Source organism: Anser cygnoides, chromosome 3, assembly GCF_040182565.1.
Source record: "Anser cygnoides isolate HZ-2024a breed goose chromosome 3, Taihu_goose_T2T_genome, whole genome shotgun sequence".
In the NCBI taxonomy this organism is placed as follows: domain Eukaryota; kingdom Metazoa; phylum Chordata; class Aves; order Anseriformes; family Anatidae; genus Anser; species Anser cygnoides.
The window spans coordinates 9,656,472-9,670,062 of NC_089875.1; the positions used below are offsets into that span (position 1 = coordinate 9,656,472).

General features: G+C 37.6%; 1 protein-coding gene across 3 annotated transcripts in view; it reads right to left on the reverse strand.

Annotated features, from left to right (window-relative positions):
- Positions 1 to 4,698: 4,698 nt before the first annotated feature.
- Positions 4,699 to 13,591, reverse strand: part of SPTBN1 (spectrin beta, non-erythrocytic 1) — a 135,876-nt gene continuing 126,983 nt past the window's right edge. For all 3 annotated transcript variants that reach the window (XM_066995388.1, XM_048078951.2, XM_013191037.3), the window contains 4 exons: positions 9,647 to 9,885; positions 8,163 to 8,336; positions 6,356 to 6,398; positions 4,699 to 6,017 (listed from right to left, as the gene is read on the reverse strand). In XM_066995388.1, the coding sequence (XP_066851489.1) occupies positions 5,802 to 6,017; positions 6,356 to 6,398; positions 8,163 to 8,336; positions 9,647 to 9,885 (672 nt within the window). In that variant the 3' untranslated portion in view covers positions 4,699 to 5,801. The remainder of the gene's footprint in view (positions 6,018 to 6,355; positions 6,399 to 8,162; positions 8,337 to 9,646; positions 9,886 to 13,591) is intronic.

A 13,591-nucleotide genomic window follows, 5' to 3' on the forward strand; every position in this document is an offset into this window, starting at 1 on the left:
TTTTTTTTTTTTTTTAGACATGTTAGTTTCATATGCCTTGCAAAATCAGAATGAATTAAAACTGGCAAGCTTTGCTATCTGTGTGCTGAAAAATGATTACTGCCTAACATGCAAATATAGTTGTTTTTATGGTACATTTTAAATTGAGGAAAAACAAAAACAAGTAAAGCCCTGCAAAAGTGGGATCTTGCCCAGTCATATCATTTATATCCAAGTATAGAAATATTTGGATACATAGACTGGGGGCAATATCTTGCTAGGTAAGTGATGGCCCAGCATTAATAGATCAGTTATGTATCTCATACAGTGTGAAATTTTGTCTCACTAGTACAATAACTAGCACTAGACATGAATGAAATATGAAGTGTTCTTTAAAAGGAGCCTAAGAAGTCAAAAATAAAACTGCCCACCTATCTATCTGAAAGTGTCGAACTATTATGATTATTATACTAGGAAGAAAGTAACGTTTCCTTTTTTTTTTTTTTTAACTTTTGTACAATAGAAAGCAGGAGATGAGAAAACAGTTGATTTATTGCATGTGTCTACATATCAAAACTTATTTTTAATGTGAATATTTGTCAGAAAAGGGATTTTTTTAAATTGGACATGAAGGCCTGTTTGCATTTTTTTTGGCAGATGTTTAGATTTTTTTATGTCTTAAAGGAAAAAAGAATAAATACTAAATTAACTAGCAAGCACATACTAAGTACTAAACTATGCTGTATTTTCAAAATTCTGGGGAGAAAGCTTCTGCTAGGAATCATAAGCAGCCTGTACTTTTGTTTTTAAATTACCTTTCTGGCAACTTCTCAGGCAGCTCCAACTTGTGATAGCTCTGTGGCACGTTAGCAGTTATCCATGCTAGAAATCTCTTGCCCTGGACAGGCCCCGGCTCCTGTGTCTGATTTACCTTTGCAGAAGGGCGTTGCCTGGGCTGGGAAGAACACAAGAGGAGACTACTCCGCTGTTATTTTCCCTTCCATTTCAGTAGTTACTGGGGTGCTCACAGCCATGCTGCAGCTTCTGCCTTGTTAATAGCTCAGCTCTCAGATAACCAAATGGGAGGAGTGGAGGAGATGGCAATTTATATTGCAATCAAGCTACTCAGAAAAGAACAACCAAACGAGCAAAAAAAAACCAACCAATGTATGCGAAGTCTACTGCTTTAAATGTTAAAGTGCTAACAAGCAGGTTTCAATGCTGTCAGGGCTCCTCAGGGCAACTGAGATGCAAAGATTAAAGAAATCAAAGGAGGAATTTGCTGGCCAGGTAACTAATGAGTTTGTAAACCCAAGCTGCTTAGGAAGAAGTGAAATGAACAGTAAAGTGACGTGCACCACAGGCAGCATGTTGTTGTAGTTTGAGAATTAGGATAGCCTCAATACAACTGTCAAGTGCTAAACATCTTCAGCTCAGCTTTCTGTCTGGCTCCCACCAACAGGAGCCAGACATTATTACAGTCGGAAAGATTGTATTGCTATTCCTAACTTATCTATGTTCTCCTTGTGCCCAACTACTAAATCAGCTTAGTTTGCAAATAAACTAGACTGGTTGTATGTGGAACAGAGAGCTCTGTTGGATCATGGAGATCTGGGCATCTACTCACAGGGAGTTTATTATGAAACAAAGAATGCGATTAGAAGAGGCAAATCCCAGTCTTGCTGAAGAACAAGCAGCCTGCATGTACATAGTCACAAGCACAAGTCAAATTCTGATGTTGTCCTTTGCTGCATTAGGAACACAGTGCCTTCTTACCTTAGCATTATATTCTGATTGACCTCAAAATACATATTCTTGATACCAGACCATAGAAAACAAGTTGAACCCTTCTTCATCTTCAGCTGGCTGAGAACTTCAATTCCTCTTGTCAGGATGTACTCTGTTGTTCAGTCTACAGATAGTGCTGTAGCATCAGCAGAGCTGAGTTCTGCTTTTTTCCAGTAATTTTTCAACATTAGGGATATCATTTAGCACAGTACCCCTCTTTTTATTTTGAATGAAAGGGACAAATATTTGTTTCAATTCGTTAAGTTTCTGTTTTTACTCAGCCACCTATGCTTAGTAAAGGTAGAAAAATGAAAACATCCACAAATAAAAGGCATCATGGTATTAGACCTGCAAGCTATTTATTACAAAAGTGTATTCGTAAAAACCCTACACATTTAAAGTCCATTCTCTGCAAACTCAATCATAATCAAGAGAAACACAGTGAAGTGAAAAACAGTCTAAAACAGAATTTCACAGGAACAGAATTTAATCATACATTTCTGTTACTTTACCGTTAATTTTCACTATACAGAGTGGATCTCTACAACAGAACATATTCTCTGTGCAGAACAGATGGATTAATAGATTATTTGCATCAATCTAAAAGAAAACCCTCCTACTCGACATATGCTTAATTCCCATGGCTCACAAGTTTTGGTGTTTTTATCCTCACTGTACATGATTCGTGCGGATATAGGGAGGAACATTCAGGTGCAGCTCTGTGAACACGTACCCAGCTTGGACTTCAATATAAAGCACTCACCAAGACAAGGAAGCCAGACACTCCTGACCAGGGGATGATGTCTCCCTAACAATGGTGGCAATGTACCTGAAAAGTGGTTGGCTTCTATTAATTTTCTTTGGAAAGTTTAAGAGTCAACTTGTATATTACTTTTGCAATGCATCTCCAGAGAAAACATAAGCAACTTAAAAATGGATTACCTGGGAAAATGTACCAACAAAAAGAAACTGCAGTACAGTCTGAAGCTGTACTAGAAATCCTCATTTTTCTTCAGTGTGGTAATCGGAAGGAGTATGACCCCCATCCATCAAGGGGGTCTAACCATGTTTAGAGATGGCTATATAACTCTTTGGATTGCACCACTCCAATAGTTAACAACAGTAGCAGCAACAACCTGCCCCAATTTCAGTCCCATTTCTGTCATCCATACTACTTTTCTTCCTCTAACATTTTTCAGCAGATCCTTCATAAAAGCACCCCCTTCTGAAACTAACATACCTACGACAAAAGAGGGCTGCCCTGGACTTCTGCAGTGGCTCCAGCACCTGTTAAGCACCCTGTCCCTTTCATGAAAGTGCAGCTTTGCTGAAGGTATTCAGCATTTAAACAGGATGGGACCATATTAACCCAAGACTTGTCTTTTCGACCTGGCTTTGTCAGAGGATGCTCTTCCTGTCCCAACAATACCCTCTGCGTGGAAATTGCGACCCTCATTGCATCCTTATAAATTACACTCAAAAGGGAAACTAGGTGAGACTTTTCAGAATTCAATATCATTCCTCAGCAAGTTGAAATTAGTTATTAAGCAGAAAGGACTTTATTCAAGTAGTTTTCAGGAACAACTTGAGGTAAGAGGCAAGAAAAACAGAATTCTGAAGGCATAATCAACCAAATCCCTGCTCACACAACTGGCAGTAAAGATTGATCTTCTAAATGACTTAGCTATTGTAATAGCTTCGTTGCAGTGACAAATATAGTAAGGCATCAACAGACATCAACATTTTGATGCATTTTTATCAACTAAGAGTTTCATATTCTGACATTAAACCTCAGTTTTTTTTATTGTATTACATTTTTGCAGGACTGGTGGTATTATCCTACATTTTACTAATATTTGGACTGGAACAATGTTTTATTACAGGAGTAAAAACTCGAGCATGAATATTCAGTTGTTTAATAACCCAAAACTTCAGAAAACAAAGACAATCCATAAAACAGTACAATCCATGAAAAGAATTAAGACACTGTATTGGTCATATGTTCAAGAAACTGGTTTAGAAACGTGCTTGTTTGCACTGTATGTACTTGCCATCTAAAATTGTATTTGAGTGTATTTCAGTATTCACAAAAAAAACAGGTTCTGTATATTTCAGTGATTTTTAAATTTTCGATTCCTATTTGGTCTTCTGGGAGCTTTTCCTTTCACATGGTTCCCCAGATGTCATCCAACCTACAGAAAATTCTGAAAAGATGCTAAGTCTTCAAAATGTTGAAAAGGTCAAGGAAATGCTGAGCTTTGGAACTCACCTTAGCTGCATTAAATATATGTCCTCACAGGAAAGCAAGAGTGGCTGCATCTCAAGAGAGCAATGTTTAAAAAATTGACACAGTATCAGTGAAATTAAATTGGGCTGGACAACACCACCTCAATAAATTATAAAATTCATTTAATGCCTGATTTACTGAGAGCTTAAGCACTTGAGCAAACTACTATAGGGTAAGTAGAAAGTTGGAGAACTAGGCTTACTTAAAATAATTTGCTGCAAACTAATACATGGATATTTCTGTCAATCAGGTAGACATTCAGGTAACTCATTCAGTTGCTCAAGCCCTTGCTTCCATTTTTTCTGCTGGATTTTTTTCCAACAAAAAATGTCTACCTTGAAACATTTTACAAAACACTGATTTAATTCCATCCCCTCTCCCTTTATTCTCTTTCTTTGGCACAATCTGGGGGGCAGGATGAAAGAGATGGCAGGTGAGAAGTGAAGGAAAAGGAAAGGTAAGAAAAGTGGCAAGAAAGAAATTATTTCAGTATGAATTTTCACACAAAAAAATGGAATTACACTTTAAGACATTAGTTTCAGTGCACAGGAGAGATGACATTTTAAAATAACTTTATTTTTGATCCTCTTTCAAAATTATGATTTAACATTATCAGAAATGAAATAAGAAACTTAACCAGCATATTTAGTTTTAAAAGCATTTAATGACATAGCATATATTTAACAGATAGGGTAAAAGTCTAGAGGTACAGTTCAATACAACTGAAAGCCAGTTCCAGTACTACTCTTGACTACAGGCCCAGTCATTGAAAGTTCATTCCTATTAAATGTAATTTTTGATTGTGCAGTAAGATGAAAATTTTTCATTACAATAGTTACAGTGACAGAAATGCACACTATGTATCAAATAGCAAGGTAATGTAGCAAAATTATAACACAGTGCTGTAGCTGACAAGCAAGTAACCATTTGAGTAACATTACTTTTCCAGTAAATGCTTCAGTTCCACTTTTACACTTATCAATGATTTTAAAGGGTTTATTATACATCTAGTCTTATTATACTTTGTACTAGAATTATCTGAAACATACAATATAATGTATTTCGGCAAAAAAAAAAATTTGAAATTACAGATTATTTAAAACTGTATCAGCCTGCTAATCCATCTCATACACCAACATTCTTATCTGTCGTACTTGATGCAGAAAAGCTTCAGGTTGTGTTAATAACCAATGCCAGGATATAAATGGTTTGTCTGTAAGTTAATGCATACCTGCACTCTGTTACAGGAAAGATAATACACTATCATTTTAATAAATGTTAGAATTGTAATGGGAGGCTCTACTAGTCAAGACTCAGCATAACAACCTTAAATGGAAGTGAACATTTTTGAAAATTTGTACATTGTTTTTTGATGTGCACAGTAGATTCGAAAGCACCGCTGCCTTGCATACCAATAGCACTAGGAGTGGGTTATTTTCCAAGACAGCCTCACAAAATTGAGGAACAGTTTAAATATTAAGATCTAATCTACATTAACTTCATTTAAAAAAAACAAACCCCCAAACCTGGTCCTCCCTCTCCTACAGAAGCTGCCCAATGCACCTCATACACATTTGTAACTTTAGATTCTTTTTTGTTGGCTTTTTATTTTAAAACGCTCTATAAATAAAAAAAATGTCAATCACATTGAGGAACATGAGGCACAGAGAGTAACGTATTGGTTCTGAGCTCGCATGCTGGAATTCCACTGGAACGGTCAGAGAAGTGCAGTGTGTGGAGATGGAGTTCACTTCTTTTTACCAAAAAGGCTGAATCTTTTCTCTTTGTCTTTCTCTTTGTCTTTCTCCCTCTTGCCAGGACTGGACTCGCTGGTTATCGTGACACTGGCAGGCAGGGTCTGGGCACGGCTGGAAGCTGGAGTGCTCTGAGTGGTGGGGGACACTTCGATTTTATCAGATGAGATAGCTGATGTGATGGCCTGAATCCATGTGTTCATCTCCTCCTTCAAGAAGACCCAAAGGTAGAAAGCTGTTAAAATCGGTGCACCACAGTCTCTCTCTCTCATTCATTCAACATTGGAGATGGGGAATGGATAGAAGTGGGAAATTAAACACAGTCCTAACTCATCATCTGGCAGGGGCTGTCTACTACAAGCTGTATCTTGTATCTGAGAAGCCCTGGTTTGTCTGTGGGAGCTTCTGAATCTAAACGTAACGCACACATACATGATTCAAGACCAGGAAATCAAAGTGTATCCCGAGCTCTTTGCATTTTTTTTCCCCAGTTGCACAACAGCACAGATTCCACATCAGTAATGCATAGTGAGAAAAACAAACTTACATCGTCTTTGGCTTGGAAGAGGTATTCATTGCCATCAGTCAATCTGCAAAGAAAACCACCATCACAAATTTAGTTTAGTAATAGTCACACTGGTACAACTCATGCTTTTTTAATTACAGTATGTAATCAGACCGAGACATATAGGACAGTCATAACATCTATATACACACAAATACACCCCAACAACTAATGTTTTAGTATCTTATACTATCATGCAGATGCAGCCACACACACTGTATTCTGGTGTCTATACATGCTTATGATAGTGGATGTGTTCCAGTATGTCAGGATGCACTGCAGAGGGAGGTTGCCATCTTCAGCAGCTGATGACTGCTGTTTCAGTACTTGCTCTTTCAGGCAGATCTCTTCTCTTTTGGAAACGATAGTATAAACGTTTATTCAATACTTTAAAAAGACATAAGTCACAAACAACACGCAGAGTTTTCACTGCTTTTGTAGAAACCTGTCAAAATTCTGCAGCTGCCCTGCTGTCGTAAGTACTGTGGTGATGACTCAAGATACTGTACTGTATATTATTCATGAGTAGCTGCTGCTGCTTTCTCTGCTGATTTTACTCAGAGGGTTTAACTGGAATATATGAAATGATTTATGTGAGGACATATATTAATAAAAAAGGACCGAATAACTTCAGGCATTGAAACAAGTCAGAAGCAGAGTCAGTCGGAATGGCATTGCAGGCTTCCTGAGCTTTCCCCAGAAAATGAAAGCATTTTACAATCTATTTATGAAATGAAATTAAGTATTAGTCAGTAAAACAACGTTAATGTAAAGTAAGACACTTGGAAGAATGTAACTATGCCTTTCTTCTTTGAACAATAAAGGAAAATATTTTCAGTGTATTTTCCACTAGCCCTTTTAGTGAGAGATTTGCCTGCACGTGAGATCTACAGAGACCTCACCCTTTGCAGAACTGAGCCTCTCAGGTGTTCTCCTTCTCAGCTTGGAGAAAGAGTTTTGCCATGATGAGCTGGCATAACTCTCTGGGGAATTCTTCTAATGAGAATGAGTGAAGAAAATAAGCTACATGCAGTTACCCAAGAGACCGGATACAGGTGACAGGGAAGGAAGGGCAATTGCTTTTTCTGCCTAAGTTCATATTTGGAACACCTTATTCTTACATTATCAATTCAGAGTTGTTTGAAATAACATGGAGAATGAATCACATAGCTGTAGGCTATGTTCAAGAAGGTTAACAGCAAGTTTCCCTAAATATGGATTAAATTGAATTTAGAGGATTCTTGCATCAATGTCAACTTAGAAAAATATTCCATCTTGGATTCCACAATGGGATCAGTTCATAAAGTGAGTCTCCTCCGAAAGAATCACCTAACAGCTGCGTACTAGTAAAATACTTTTTAACTGTGGGCACTAAAAGATTGATCAGTAAAACAAACACAAGACTTTGGAAATAAAAGCTTTTTTTTAAATCCTTTGAACATTAAGTACTTTGTACACTTCCGTATGAATGGTCTGTAACTACATGTTCAAAACCTGAAAATGTCATTGATACCTGGAAAGTTCAGCATTTTTAAATGCAGGCTCTTAACTTTAGGAATACACACCTAGTCTTGTCCCAGACATAAATAAAGTGCACTGAGTATTTTGATAGTGCTTGCTACCTTTGATATGGACCATGTATCCAGTGTTGGGAAGACCCTGTTCAGAAAAGCAGACTCTGCAGTAAATATTCACGATCAGTTCGTGGGCTGGATCCTGCCAAAGAATTTGTCAAGTGAACATACCCACCACAACTTAGGCTAACATAAAGATACTTGTACAGATTTACCTTAGCTTGAACACATGCTTTTTCTTTTTATAATCGACTGCTATTTCACAGACTGCTTCTTTCAAGCTGACAGGAATCTCATTGTGGTAGGGAATGCCAGAAGCAGCAGCTTTTGAATCCTTGTAGAAGCCCATTTCTTGGTTGTTTATGACACAGTACACGTTATGCCATGATCTTCAGGACATGGAAAATAACAAAAATACTTGTCAGTCTAATGCTCTTACTTGCACAACTGGAGAAACTGAACACAATGATTACTGTATGATAACAGAGACCACTTCAGTCTGAGGATAGAAATACAGTATACTATGTCCTGTAAAACACAGATTAAAAAAAAAAAATCTCTCATAAAAGCACTACTTCAAGACTTCAAGACAGAAGTCCTGACTTTGAGCCAAATGAAATATAGATTTCCAGAGCTCTCTGTGATAGCATGTTAGCATATCCTAACAGTGGGTGGATTATTTGGCAGACTATGCAGTTTACATCCTTGGGAGAGAAACCAATTGACCTTTTAATGACTATACTTTATTACAGAAGGAATTCTCATTGTGCTGCAAGCTAATGAACAGACTGCATATGACATCCTTGACTGTTAAAAATGCTCTTAGAGACACTGTCTACCTCATTCTCTAATACAGCTCTAAAGATCAATTACTAGAAATAAGAGTCTCTAGATATTAGTACTGGTGGCTGTCACTGCCCCAGAGTAGGTCTTCTCTGTTGTGAAATAACTAGCTGAAGAAAAATCATGGCTGGATTGTAATGCAGCTTACTGACTCGTGAGCTGCACTGAGCTCCATGGAGCACCTCAGCTCTGACCAAATCCCTCAGGTGTTGGTGTAGCTCAGTACTTGCTAGTTGACACTTTTCTTTTTAGTTAAGTCATAAATCTGGTTTCAAGAGCCTTCTCAGGTCATGAAGGACCAGTGTTTGCTTTTCTACTGCAGACAGGAATCTCAAAAAATTTGCCTGTTTGAGAACGGCAGGATTGAGTCCTCAGGAATGGACTCAACTAAGGCACACAAAATCATCTTCACCCGCTTTTCTCTTCTAAACAGATTACAGTGTAGGTGGAAAGTGCTAATGTGCAAACAGATGTCAGAAGAATATGGACATTTCTGTTCTCACACCTACATGTTTTTCTTTTCTTGTAGTAACGTACAACTCAAGAGATCTGGAATCAAATCCCACTACTGCCATGAATTCATCATGTGAAGTGGGAAAATCATGGTATCTTTATGCCTCTGTTTTCCACCTTCTAAGTGTGGCTAATACTGCATTCTCTACTATGTATCATTAGATAGCAACCTCATTGAATATACTGTTCGATCATGTATACACAGTTCCTAGAACAACAGGAGCATAATCTTGGAAAGTACTTTGGAGCTGTGAGAAGACAATAACAGCAGTGGTAACATTTACCATCTCACATCACAGTGAGTTTGGATGCAATTATATGCATTAAGCATCAAGTACTCTACCTGCTGGAGGCTTTCTTGCTGTGTGTCTCCCACTCATGTTTACGATGTAAGAAGCCTTCCATCTGAGCTGAAGGAATCTCCTGTGTTTTGGCTGGTAGGGTAGCAGCAGTCTGGGCCTGAATGGCAGCCTTGGCTTTGCGGTCTGCCGTTGGAGAAGGAACAGGACTAGACTCTTTTGAACTTGTCCTCTGTTCTGCAGCTCCATTGACCATTTCATTTGTTTCTGCAGTTTCTGCCACCTAGGAACAGTGGAAGAAATGTTCAGCTAGATGCCTCATGACACTAAGGTTTCTTGCAGTTAATTTGTTTCCCTGCACAACGTGGCTGTGTATAAACTTTGCCTGGAGAATGACACAGGCCAAAAAATCTTTCTCACATTCCATGGAGACACAGAAGGCCAAGGAAATTAGAAGGTATGAATGGATTAGTACTCATTTTATAGGTGGAGAGACAGGAATATAAGAGCTGCTAAACTTCAGTGTGAGTTTTACTGTGCTTTGCTCTGCTAGTCAATTCATATTCTTTTATATATTGTTATTCCTAAAATGAGAGCATTCAGTTCTGTTGCTAAGTGCTCAAATGTTTGGAACAGTAACAATCACACTTTCTGTGAACCTGAGAGGAACAGTAGAAGTTATACACATCAGCCACCTTAAATACATTTATAACATTACTGGGGCATAAAAAGTCTATGAAAGGTATTAGCTGTATGTCAACAGAAAAATATGTCAAAATTGCCCAGGAGCATTTACAAAAATTTGCAGAATTTGTTTCTGTAAAAGCTCCTTTCCCACTTTCCCCATTCCCCTAGTGACACAACAAAATCAAAACATGCAGAAATTAGAAAGATTACACCATGCATTTCATCTCCACCATCTCAGTTAGGATATTGGATCTTAAAGACAAGGGAAATGAGGTCATACGTCATTTTATCATGGTCTTTTTCAGACTTTCATTATTAGGTGGATTGGATTTTTGTTAAAGGAACTGAAAACCACCACAGTCACACAACATCACACAGCTATTTACCCCCAAACAAAGACAGAACCAAGGCCTTGCCCATCACTTGCTTTGTTGATCGCGTTGCCTGTCGCACTGTGATCGAGATAGCCTAGAGAGCAGCCATGTTTCCAGCAGCTCTGACTGGTCAAGCTGTCGACGTCTTCAGGAGCCATTCATCCAAAAATCATTTAAATTGGAATCCTAATGGCTATACACTTTGGAAATGCAGCTTGGTCCCAGTTTTTTTTTTTTTTTTTTCTTGTACCATTACTTTGACATGTAGAGCCATTTGGTAGCAGCTCAGGAGTTACACAACCAGTGTGTATTATTATTATTAGCAAGTTACTAAAGCTTAGTGCTGCTAATGCTCTAGTAGATTACAAACATTCTGGACTGTTTTTATGCAGACAAGCAGGTATTTGTGAATGGCACAGTAATTAGACATTCCCACTTCTGCAAAAAGCCCGGACAATTCAAAAGCAGCCGAATTATTATGCAACAAACTAAATTTCGCCACCATTGTCTAAAACTTCTTGTACCTGCCAAGTATACATTATTGTACCTCACACCTTTGTACCTCAGATATTGACCTAGAAAGATCTAAGTGTCAGCTTGCTATGAATATGGGAAGGGTTGGTTAACTGCCTTTAAGCAATCTAAATCTCCAGAGTACAGACACTACATCACTGAAACAGGGAAAGAATCACAGCTCACATTCCACTTCAAGTCATATCTATTTTACTCTGTCCCTAAAGACACGTAGCCTTACAGCCTAGTTATCAGAAGGAACATCTACCCTGCACTGAAGATCTATCTAGTGTTATCCAGCTGGAGTAAAAATCAATGATGCTGCTTCTTCAAACTTAGGTTAAGTCAAAGCCATCAAACCCTGCTATTTGTATTCAAATCTCAAAATAAAACAAAAATGTTGATTAAAGGAGGGCAGGAGGTAGGGGGAATAAATAGATGAGACTGAAGATTATCCAAACACTGCTAGCACTGCTGCTGCAACACAGGTAGTGAAATACACAACCAGTGATTCACCAAAGAATGCTTAATTAATTAATCACCACCAGCACTGATCAATGGCCAACATACCACATTAAAGAAAAAGGAGAGCCCTTTGAAAATTTTACTGACCACTGACTGTTACTGAACTTCAAACATACTCTTCTTTTAAACTGACAGGATCCCTGTCTGAGATACACGAGGCACTTGTGAACAGCAATAAAGAATTACTGGAGACTTGTAGTCTGCATGCTACATAGACCACAGTTGACTCAGCACAACTACCCAGAACTACCTATTAGCTAAGCCAATGCTGAAAGTAGTATGTTTTCTGTAGTGATACAGACAAGATGTGAAAATATTACAGATTTTGGGGTACCTGTAATGGTTAATCTGAAGTAAAACAGACAAGTTCCAGAACAGCAGCCACTGCACAGCTACTTGAAATGTTTTTATGGTAAGTAACATGTAATTCAGTGCTGCAATCTACAAGCCTGTGGTTTTAAATGGTAACTGCCAACTTTAATTACACAATCAGACCTGTAAAATCTACTTAAAATGCTGCTGATTGTAAAAGGGCTATGAAAAGCTTTATTGATGCTCTTTCAGGTTTTATTTCCTTTCCATGTGTTATCTACAATTAACAGAAAACAAGCAAAATAAATCTGAATCATAAACAGGTATGCAAAGAATGTGTCATGAAAATAGAGAAAAACAGGAGCTAAACAAATTTTAATGAAAACATGCATTTGGCATGCAAAGACAACGCAACAGAGGACAAACATTAATAGCAAACTGTACTGTTACAACAAAACAGTTATCACGTACATGAATACAGTTTTCTTAATCGTGACTGAGAGATTAGTTGCGAATTCTTTAGTGGCTAAAGACTACTCTTGAGGTATATTTAAGTCAGGACTGTATAACATGCAACAAGACAGCTGGTGACAATGACTGGAGAAATCCCTTTGATTTTCATAGTGCTTGAAGCAACATTAAGTACAGGTCATCAACTTAAGTCTCTGCACCACAGCTTAAATAATAGAGACATATTTGCCTTTTCAGATGCAAATAGATGACAGCTTGTGTGTATTGTTCTGGCATAAGTAACCATTTTAATGTTTTAAGCCAGAACCATACGCCATACTGAATTGGTGAAATCTTACACTTCTTGTGCCTAAAATGATGACCTTAATTGATGACGTAATTTATTTTTCTTAATCATGTAAGTATCATTTCTATATAGAAGTGGACTAATGCAAGTAAAAACATGTATCTATATAAATTACCTTTACAAACTAATTTTTAGCCAGAATACATCTGAAGGCTTCCCAAATTGCGGTATCTGAAGCTACAGCTAAAGTGCTCTGAGAACTGCCATACTCTTAAAGGCACACAGACCCAACACTGGTGTAAGTAGACACCAGATCATTTGCATAATTTTATATGAAAATTTAAAAAGCATTAAGAATATATATCTTGTTATCCTGACAAAAGAAAAAAAACATGCATCATGAAGTGGAAAGACAAGTTACAGTAAAAGTACAATTACTGAAGCACATCCTTTCAACCACCTCTCTTTATGAGCTTAGCCAATACAGAATATTATAGCTGCACTGTTCAGCTGGTTGTCAGAGAAAATCTGACCAACTACAGCATATTTCATGCCTCAAGTCAGAAATAATACAGCTGTGTACATCTGATGTATTGCAACACAAGATTCAGTGAACTGACCTAAAAAGCTCTCATGGAAGACTGTGAAGTGTGGATGGCAAAGATTAACATGGAAATGCATTATGTTTCATGGTAATAAAATAAAAAATGAAGCAAACAGGTGATGTATAAGACTGTGATAACCAGCAAGGTGATGATGATCTGGGATTCATATTCCTTGCCACAACTACATATAATTTCATAAACATTAGAATGTAAAAC